Source organism: Phycodurus eques, chromosome 5 (genome assembly GCF_024500275.1).
Source record: "Phycodurus eques isolate BA_2022a chromosome 5, UOR_Pequ_1.1, whole genome shotgun sequence".
In the NCBI taxonomy this organism is placed as follows: Eukaryota; Metazoa; Chordata; class Actinopteri; order Syngnathiformes; family Syngnathidae; genus Phycodurus; species Phycodurus eques.
This window is the reverse complement of record NC_084529.1, coordinates 30,861,346-30,871,673: the sequence shown is the minus strand read 5'-3', so window position 1 is coordinate 30,871,673 and position 10,328 is coordinate 30,861,346. Positions and strand designations below refer to the sequence as shown.

The 10,328-nt window shown below is 44.3% G+C and overlaps 1 protein-coding gene across 5 annotated transcripts in view; it reads left to right on the top strand.

Annotated features, from left to right (window-relative positions):
* Positions 1-496: 496 nt before the first annotated feature.
* The window catches only part of il34 (interleukin 34), a 30,614-nt gene continuing 20,782 nt past the window's right edge, over positions 497-10,328 (top strand). The window contains exons 1-3 of one of the 5 annotated variants that reach the window (XM_061676250.1): positions 497-663; positions 3,813-3,864; positions 5,535-5,862. In XM_061676250.1, coding sequence (XP_061532234.1) covers positions 5,817-5,862 — 46 coding nt within the window. In that variant the 5' untranslated portion in view covers positions 497-663; positions 3,813-3,864; positions 5,535-5,816. Of the gene's footprint in view, positions 664-3,812; positions 3,865-4,071; positions 4,133-5,534; positions 5,863-6,717; positions 9,607-10,328 lie in introns of those variants that run through there. The other 4 variants (XM_061676249.1, XM_061676251.1, XM_061676248.1 and 1 more) reach the window with 4 other exon arrangements.

The window sequence follows — 10,328 nt, the reverse complement described above, 5'->3', positions numbered from 1 at the left end:
GGACGGAAGGTGAAAGAAAACGTGCGAGGTCGGGCAACGCGTGAGCGTGGACTGGCGAGACCACTGTGGCCTCCGTTCGGCAGCAAGCTGTCGATTGAACACCAAACACACGCGCTTGCGCTTTTCAAAGTAAAGGTCCACCACATTTGATGGACGTCAACAGGCACGCGTACTGTAGGGCTGTTATTTTGGTGTTTGCGTGACAAAACGGGCTCTTAAAGATCAGGTATACAGATTTCATATCGGTAAGGTTATACAGTTTAGTCTAGTCTAGTTTAGGTAATTGTTATTAGGTTTCAAAGTTGTAGAGCCCAAGTGTTTAATTGCAACAACAGCAACAGCAACAACAAAAACAACAACGACATTTTAGACCTGATATGTATGTTTTGGGCCGGTGATAGGAAATCCGAAAGCGTACCTTTATTTTGATAGCAGGCCGGATATAAGTGCGCAACTGCGGACTTGACGTATTTCTAGACTGGAGGATGTGTTGCGGTCTTGTCTCCTCTGTCGTCCCTGATCGCGCGCAGCAAGTGATGGGCTTCCCTTAAAGAACACTTCTCGCTCTTTTTTTCTGGATCGGATTTGCTATCCTCTCACTCAGCCAGGATTCGAGCTCGGCGCACCTGACAGAACCTTTTGGGACTGAAGGCAGGGCAAAAGGTGCGTGTCCATTTCGAGCAATATTCAGTTTAACTTTCACTTTATAACTCATTCACTGGAGATGAATGAGTGCGCCGTGTATACACTTAGGCAACGCAATTAGCGGCATCCGAGCCCACGTGGGACATATTGCGTTATAATATAGACACAAGTAGATAGTAACAGAGCAGCAACTAATATGTATTTCAAGTCAAATCCTCGGATTTCAACCCAGGTTTCAATTAAGTCAACTATGACCGCTGAATGTTAACGAATTGTATTCAAAAATGAGGTGTCTGTAAAATGCTGCACACGTTGTATGTGGATTGTGTCTCACTTCAATTCGGCACGGTGACCGACTGGTGAGAGCGTCTGCCTCACAGTTCTGAGGATGGAGGTTCGAATCCCGGCCCCGCGTCTGTTGCTGCGTGGGTTTTCTCCGGGTACTCCGGTTTCCTCCCACACCCCCAAAAACACGCATCCTAGGTTCATTGATTCTCTCCATATGAACACAAATATTGGCATGTTTAGCTGTCTTTTCGAAACGTGCCGCAAACCCCCCCCCCAAAAAAAACAAAACAAAAAACACATGCATATAGTTATTGCAGCGAGATGTAAGTGGCCTCCATACTCTGTTCAAGTACTTTATGATGTAAACCAGACTTTGATTGGAAAGTCCCACGAGCACCTTATTGCACTATGATTTGACGTAGAAGTATTGTTGTTGTTGTTGTTTTATGTCTATTTATGTGTATATGTGTGCGTGTGTATATGTCTATATGTTGTTTGTCTGCATCATCGGTCCACGCACACCTTTTTTGCCTGTTCCCCCCCCCCCCCCCCCCCCAAAAAAAATCATAAAAAATGTTCTCTTTACAAGTCGTGATCAACGAGTTTTATTAATTTACTCAAACTGGATCATGTGCAAGTAAGTCAAACTCAGGCCCGGGGGCCAAATGTGGCCCACGGTGTCATTATATTTGGCCCGCAAGACCATATCAAATATGTATTCGAGCTGGCCCGCCGGTATATAGCACATGCGCCACTAATATTACAAATCCCAGAATGCTTTGCTCGTGTGTTGGCCCATCAGTCTCGACCGGCGGACGCCCCTTCCCTTTCTGGTGCGGTCGTTAGCAACTGTGCTACCAGTCTCCTCGGGCAAATTTACACGTCCCCTTCCCAAAAATGGCCCAACTAAAAAAGGAAAACAGTTAACGTCCGAGGCAGGTGCGAGGCAGATTATGCCCTTCGTCATCTCCGAGGCAGGGACTGCTAATAGTTGGAAGTTTGGCTTTTTATTGAAGAACATCCTTATTTTCTTTGGGTTGTTTTGTTGTTGGCCTTTGAAAGAAGATTTACATGAGACGGAAGAATTCATGTTATCTATTTAAATACAAAACAGCAAACAAATACCAGGCAGCACTTTGGATGACTGGTTAGAGCGTCTGCCTCACAGTTCTGAGGACCGGGGTTCAATCCCCGGCCCCGCCTGTGTGGAGTTTGCACGTTCTCCCCGTGCCGGCGTGGGTTTTTTTCCGGGCACTCCGGTTTCCTCGCACATCCCAAAAACACGCATGAATTGGAGACTCTAAATTGCCCGTAGGTGCGAATGGTTGTTTGTTTGTACGTGCCCCGCGATGGGCTGGCAACCGGTTCCTGCCCGACGACAGCCGGGATCGGCTCCGGCACGCCCGCGACCCGCGTGCGGAGAAGCGGCTCAGAAAATGGATGGATGGAAACAAATACCACTGATGTCTTTTATCGCAAATCTGATTTCTCATGTGTTTATAACATTCAAGTTTTTTTAATTCCAGATTCAGTGTTTCAGCAAAATTTAAGCTTGTCGTCATATGATAAACTTTAAGGCTACGTTTCTGCATAGAAGGGAAACATGCCCATCGCAGTGATTTCCCATTAAATATAGAATTTGGCCCGCCACAAATCCGCCCTTCCCATTCTTAAGCGATGTGCCTTTGCACCTGCGGGTCTGAGCCTTTGTTGTGAAAAATAAGCTTTGCACACTGCTTTCATTGTCTTTGGTAGACGTTGCTATAACAAGAGTTAAACCGGGAAGATGATTTCAGTTCAAGCATTTTCACGCATCGTAAATCATCCGGTAGTTATGAATTCAAAGGATGACAAGGGGTCATTATTTACATGATCCCCCAGACACGTCTGCGCTGTAATTTAGCCATACGAGTGCTGTCCTTTTGTACTCTTGCGCTTTGCAGGATTATCTCAGCTGCAATATCATTATTTTTAAAAGACGCCTATCGGGGGTCGCATGCTGGATACGTTTGAAAAAAGTCGTCCGGAATAAGAAATGCTGCCTTAAGACATAGCAAATCAGATCTCATGACTTCTAGTAGATCTTGACAAAGAAAAATCATCTGTCCTGTTTTGACATTCTCAAATGTTACTGTGGCAAGTCTGAAAAACTGTCGTCCAGCCCTGCTCTTTGTGAAAAGTAAGACATTCTGTTACAATTTGGAGCTACAGAAATCAAATTCAATTGAAGCCACCGACGAAATTATTCTTTGTCACTGGTTCTCCCAAGGCCATTGTCAATATGTGGGTGAAAAGAGTGAGGCAATTGCAAGTTCACGGGCGTAATCCGATGAAGAAAAAGAAGGATTGGACCGCAGACTTTGGGATAATTACAACAAGGGAACGTAGCTAGTGACACCAAAATGACTTCTTTACCTTAAAATAAGGGATTCGCAAAGTTCACATTCAAAATTCCATTTCTGAATATTCAACTCAAAGGTCCAGAACAATGACTAAGACTACTTTTTGTTGGCAAAACAAGTGCTGGAGCTTTTATGTGGCTATACACACTCCGCACTAATATATTAATAAGTAATACTAATAATACGAACAATTAGTTATTACTGCAAATTTGATCACACTGACAAATTATGAGAAAAGAAATTCAATGTATGTGCACAGGATATTGCCGACACGTATTTGGTCACAAAATAAATGGCTCTTTTTTTCAGCACCAAGCTTTGTTGTTTCTTATTTTGCTTGCGCTTGCTGCGTGACGTTGGCGCGGCGCTCGATCCTCGACAGCGAGGTCGGCAAATTCCGTCACGGACATGAGACTTGCCTTGAAAACTTGCCGTTCGGATGGCTGAACATTTCGTGATTGTTCTTTCTTTTTGTAGCGCTTCACTCCTCATGTCTCCTGTTCCTCTACTGAACTACAGTGACTCGCTGGTGGGCTCTTCCGTCACCCATCTGATGCAACCATCTTGTTGTCCATGTAAAAATGGATAGTGTTGAAAATGAACAAAGCTAATCGGTGTATCCATCCAATTGCAGGGCACATATAAACAAACAACCATTCACACTCACATTCACATACATCCATGGGAAATTTTGTTTTCAATTATCCTGCCATGCATGCTTTCTGGATGCGGGAGGAAACCGGAGTACCCGAAGAAAACCCGTGCAGGCACGGGGAGAACATGCAAATGCCACACAGGTGAGGCCGGATTTGAAGCCGGGTCCTCCGAACTGTGAGGCAGATGAGCTAACCGGTCGACCAATATGCCGCCCTAATCAGTCTAAACACATCCAAAACTGAGAAAATTGGGTGAACCGTGCCAAAAATATGATGCCAAAAATCAGGACATTTAATAAGTGCGAACCTATCATGAACGGATGAGGACTGGACCCAAGAGCAGGCGGAGGCTGAGAGGTTGTGAAGAAAGGTTTATTGAAAAAGGGAACTGTAGATGGTCCTTGAGATGCGCTGGCCGGTTACGGAGGCAGGGAACGCGTGGCAGGCGGCGGGAATGGCGTAGCTTATGTGGAGACTGGGGAGCCGTTGTACCGCTGAAGAAGCTGCAATACTCCGGCAAGGATTTCTGGGATCAGGCAGGCTTGAATGCAGGTGGTAACGGGGGCTGATTGGTGAAAGGCGCGTGGCCGAGGAAGGGGCTGGAAAGAGAGAGAGGGGAGAGCGAGAGGGCGAGATGGCGCAAGGCGCCACCCAGGCTCCAACCGCGGTACTGCAGGATGGCTCATGACAGAAACCGTTAATTAACCCGCTAATTATGAAGACTAAACTGTGTGATTTACGTTGAACATCACTCAATGTCGTGGGAAAAACATCACACAGGAAAACTTTGAAAACTCGATTTTTGAGATGTAATATTGTCTCGATGGTGCCTCAGTAAACATGAAGTATAAATTCAAATCGTCCACGCGTTCTGCGGTCCAGACATTTTTCTGACGAGTGGCCTGAAGTCATCCATCCATCCATTTTCTACACCGCATTTCCTCAGTAGGGTCGCGTGTAAGCTGGAGCTTATCCCGGCGAACTGCGGGCGACGGGCGGGGTACACCCTGAACTGGTTGCCAGCTAATCGCTGGGCCTCATATAAACAAACAACCGTAACCACGAGATGACCATCCCAAACGTATGACATTCATACCATATAAACGCAAAGACGTTTGTTATGGTTAGGTTTAGGGCAAGGATTGGGCCTTACGGCAGTTAAGGGTACAACCAATCATAGTGCAGCGCGCTTGTCCTGCCTTGAAACTCTGTGGGAATCCGAATAACGTGTCATCAATACTAGCTAAGATCATGACCAAAGCATACACAAGAAGTCAGTGATTCCATGTTGCAAGTTGGTCACATGACAGTTCACATGCAGTGGATCGACGAACAATTCCACAGAATCAATCACTTCTTAGTAATCGATTATTATGCTCATTGCTAATACAATCGTTGTTTCAATTGTATTCCAATTGTATCTCAGTTCGAGAATGTGACTGAACCTGTTGTAGTATTCACGCCGATTATAGCTGCTAAAATATGCAGTGTTCAGCGTTGATTGCTGTCTGTTTCCTAATCGCACGTCATACTTTGTTTTCAGATTCCCCACGGAAGTACGAGAGACTTCCGTTGCCTTTGCCAGCATGTACCACAATTGCAATGAAGACATGATGTCCCACCACCCATGTTTAGCGCGCTGAACACCCACTGAAGAGGCTCGTAGTGCAGCGGTTTTCCTGACTTGCCCTGCATGTGTGGCCATATATATACATACATATATATACATAGACACATGTATATATGTGTGCTACAAATATATATACACACGCACACTGTGCTGAAGTCACAAGCACTCTGGAGGTGAGGAATTAAAACCAAGAGTATGGTCCAACGGTTCATCTCAGGCCGCCTGCTGGGAGCCCTCTTGGGTAAGATGCAAAAGAAATCCAAAATAAGATGAAAAATGAGGAACCTTTGATGCTGGGGAGATATATATATATATATATATATATATATATATAATGTTAGGAGATATGGTGACAGCAGAAGTAGGATCCACTGACAAATTGACCTTTGCTGTCCACAATAATGTTGTTTCCATTTATTGAAAGAATGTAGTCTGGAACGTTCATGTGACAGGGAAGCTTATGGCCCAACTGGCTGACAGTGGTCTTCAAACAGTAACTGCATCAAGATAAACGTGGGAATGTTTACATAGGAAGCATACATTGAATGAAGAATTTCATAGCCAGAAATAAGCTATTGCGGTTTCTTGTTTGTTCTGTGCGTCACACGACGCGTGCGTTGCAGCTCGAGCAAAGGCAGTAGATTCGAGCCTCATGGACATGACGTAGAAACTTCTACCTCGGTTTAAAACACAATACGGCTGGACCTTCTCTTGAACCCAATGCCCTGAAGTTATACAAATTGATCTTTATTATAAGCATGCCAGTCAGCAAATATCGGGCCACCACAGCTCAGGAGGCGTGAAAGGCTTTTTCTTTGGCTTTTTGCAGCCTCTATTCCAATCGATGGACGCCAGTCATGGATGTCGATATGTAAGACATTGGCAGAGGCACTAAACTACCCAGGGCATATTTAGCTTTTTCTTTGGCTTTCTGGTGACTTGGTACTTCTTCTACAAGAAGGGCAAGACACAATATTTCACAAAGATTTACAAATGTTTTATATGCCCACCACCTGTGTGCCGCAGGACACACGTTTTCCTTTTTTTTTCCTTTTTTTTTTGTGCCATGTCATAATCTGCTTTCGAGTTAGTGTATTTTTATTGAATTTCCTCAAAAGGCACTTTCTTGTTTGCGTTCAAGCATATTCTAACAAGCACGTTGCCTTTCACTGCCATTGTCATGCTTCACCCTGAAAAACAGAGAACGTAAAACATTGAAGTGACATTTCATTTGTACACGTCATTAAAATGTGCGACTATTTGAGTGAGAATTGGCATTTTTATTAGACGACAAAATGAATTTGATGTTTTGCAACACCCTATATTTCCATTATTCTCTATGGGAAATTCTGCTTTGAAGTCTGAACAAATCAGAGGAATGGATCGCGTTTGAATTGAAGCGGGTCCATTGTGTTGCATTGTTTAGCATGGGCACCACTTTGCATTTGGGATGAAGCGTCCTTGTACGATACAGTGCGTCTTGAAAGCGCAACTCTGCTATTGCAACATTTGGTTTGGTATTACTTACCCTCTATTCTTTGTGTTTACAGAGCTATGCTTATTAGAGAAGATGGCTACAACATAGAGACAGTTTTCTTACGGTCTATCAAATGCAATGTATAACGCATGGTGACATTGACTTGCAAATTACAATCACCCCCACATGTCAAGTACCTGATTTGGAAAATATGAGTTCAGGCAATGAACGTTGTAGTTTAGCATCTGACCGGAGTCGCTGGGCCTTGTGTGCATAAGCTACCATAAGCTACGTTTAATACTTTGGAGTGGTTTTGGACCTGACGTTCTCTTCCTCGTTTGAGAGGTACACGGGTGGTCACGGTCGCACTGTTGTTAAACATTTAAGAATTGAAATCCATAACATCAGTTACCACTATAGAGCATGAGAAGACGAAAGACACGTCTCATCACTAGTGCTGTTTTTTTGAGAGACGTTGTTGACAAAACTGACTGTTGTAGAAAGGCCAATTGCTGAGTTGTTTTCTATCTTTCCAGATAGAAACCAGTCAATTCTTTTTGTCTGGATCTGACAAGTCTTGATATACTTTTAGAGTGGATATAAAACGTCTACTCACCCTAGTTCAAATGCCAGGTTTTTGTCATGTAAAAAGGGAGACCAAAGTAATCCTTTTCAAACCTTTCCCACCATTATTGTGTTCTAACCTACACTATACAACTTAATTTGAAAACAAAAAATGAACTGCTTTGCCACAAACAACTGCGATATTGTGGATGCACAAGTGTGCACACCCTCTTAGAACTGGGGATGAGGCTGTGTTCTGAATGAACCAATCACATTTAAACTCATGTCAAATTAGAGTCAGGACACACCTACCGGAATTTAAAATGTGTCTGATTAACCCCCAACACAATTCAGCTCCACAACAGTCCTCCTAATCCTATGAACGTGTGATTTTTGATGCCCAAATCAAGGTACATTTTCATCTTTGTCAGGACCAAAGAAAATCTCGTCTCAATTGAAAACTTCAAAAACAAGGCGGTAAAGGGATTTCCCAACAACGTCACTGGGAAAAAAAACAAGGATTACCTTGCGTTAAACAATGAGAAAACACTATTTAGTGCACCTCCCTTAAATCCAAGTGCCGGATATCCGGCACAGCGAAATGGAAAGAAAATGGCGGCTGGTTTTCTAGATTTAGTAACATACCTAGCAGAGGTGAGAATATGTCACCTATGTGCAAGTCCCAAACAAGTCTCAAGCAATAACCTTCAAGTCTCAAGCAAGTCCCACATCACTATGGGGAAACAAAATCAAGGAAGTCAAGTCGAGTCGCCACTAAATTTCAAGCAAATCCAGTCAAGTCAAATATCTCTCTTTCTTTCAAAACATGGCAAACTGTTTTAATTGAAATTTAATTTCCAACTCTAAACGAGATGACTTGTCAAGTCATGTAGTTGAAGTCAAAGTCAAAGTCAAGTCTCTTGGCTACCAAGTCTAAAGTCAAGTGTTAAGAATTTGAGAAGCAATTCGCCAATCATAAAACTGGCAACCCCCCATCTCTTGATAACTAGATTATGTGAAAAGCATGAAATGCGAGCATCAGTACAATTTGCCAGCGCTCCCGCGACCCTTGTGAGGATAAGCGGCTCAGATAATGGATGGATGGATGGATGGAGGGATGGAGGGATGGATGTTGCCAAAAGCATGTACATGCCGCTACATATGTGCTAATGCTGCGTAGCAAACTCGCTGGAAATAGCTCTCATGTAGTACAGCCACACAGGAAAAAGACAGGTTCGATGGGCAATGGAAAAGGGCTCAAGTCTTTCCCGAATTATCCAGGACCATCTCTCATGATGGAGTCACTTGGACAACGTTGGTGTCTAGGGGAGTAACGATTCGTCTATCCATTTATTTTCTTATTAGGGTCCCCAGTGAGGATATCCCAGCTATCTTCAGGCGCGAGGCGGGGTACACTCTGAACTGGTCGCCAGCCAATTTGAACCCCAGTTCCCAGAACTGTGAGGCAGGTGTGCTAACCAGTCGTCCACCGTGCAGGCGTAACGATTCGTTCGATCAACAATTCAATTCGCATCACAATTTGTGACGTGTGATTTGTGTCAACCGTCGAGACCTTCAAGTTCCTGGGAATTACAGTCTCTCAGTGCCTGAAGTGGGCGACCAACATCAACTCGGTCCTTAAAAAGGCCCAGCAGAGGATGGACTTCCTGCGGCTTCTGAGAAAGCACGGCCTGCCACAGGAGCTGCTGAGGCAGTTCTACACAGCGGCCATCGAATCGGTCCTGCGTTCTTCCGTCACAGTCTGGTTTGGTGTTGCTACAAAAAAGAACAAACTCCGACTGCGACAGACAATCAAAACTGCTGAAAGGATTGTCGGTACCCCCCTGCCCACCCTTGAGGACTTGCACGCTGCCAGAACTAAGACAAGAGCGTGCCAAATCCTCTCGGACCCTCCGCATCCCGGTCACCGGCTCTTTCCCTCAGGTAGGCGCTACCGATCAATGCAAACTAGAACTAGCAGACATTCCAACAGCTTCTGCCCTCTTGCGATCAACGTCTTAAACAGCTAACCTACAATTCCATTGCAACGTGCTGGCAATTTTTTGTCTTGAGTTTGTCGTCACATTTCTGTCGGGCCAATGATACATTACTCGTGCACTCACTGTAGTCGTCTCGCCACGCTGCACTATTTGCATATCTGTTGTTGACCAATACTGGCCACTCATGCCAGAGTAGCTTCTGCTCCATTTGCATACTGATTGAGGAGTATCTGCAACATTTGCACCATCAACATTGTCCCAGATGATCGTCTCGGCGCCCTTTGCACAATGGTAATTTGCACCGGACTATTGCAATATTAGTCTTTCGAACTGCTCTAAGTTCTAGAGGACTCTGCATCTTTTTGTACAATTGTCAAAAAAAATAAATAAAATGTACCGGCATTACCAGATAACTATTAACCCTTTATTGCTCAGTGACCGTTTTTGTCAATGACTTGATGTCTCCAAAGTGTTCTCTGTCAATTGACTGTCTGTTGTCGAACGAGAGCGGCTCCGACTACCGGAGACAAATTGCTTGTGTGTTTTTTGGACATACTTGGCAAATGAAGATGATTCTGATTCTGATTTGTGGTTGCCGAATCGATTCAAGGACGATAATGGTTCATTTAGGACAATACGATCCGAAACGATTCAGTGGCTGGAAAT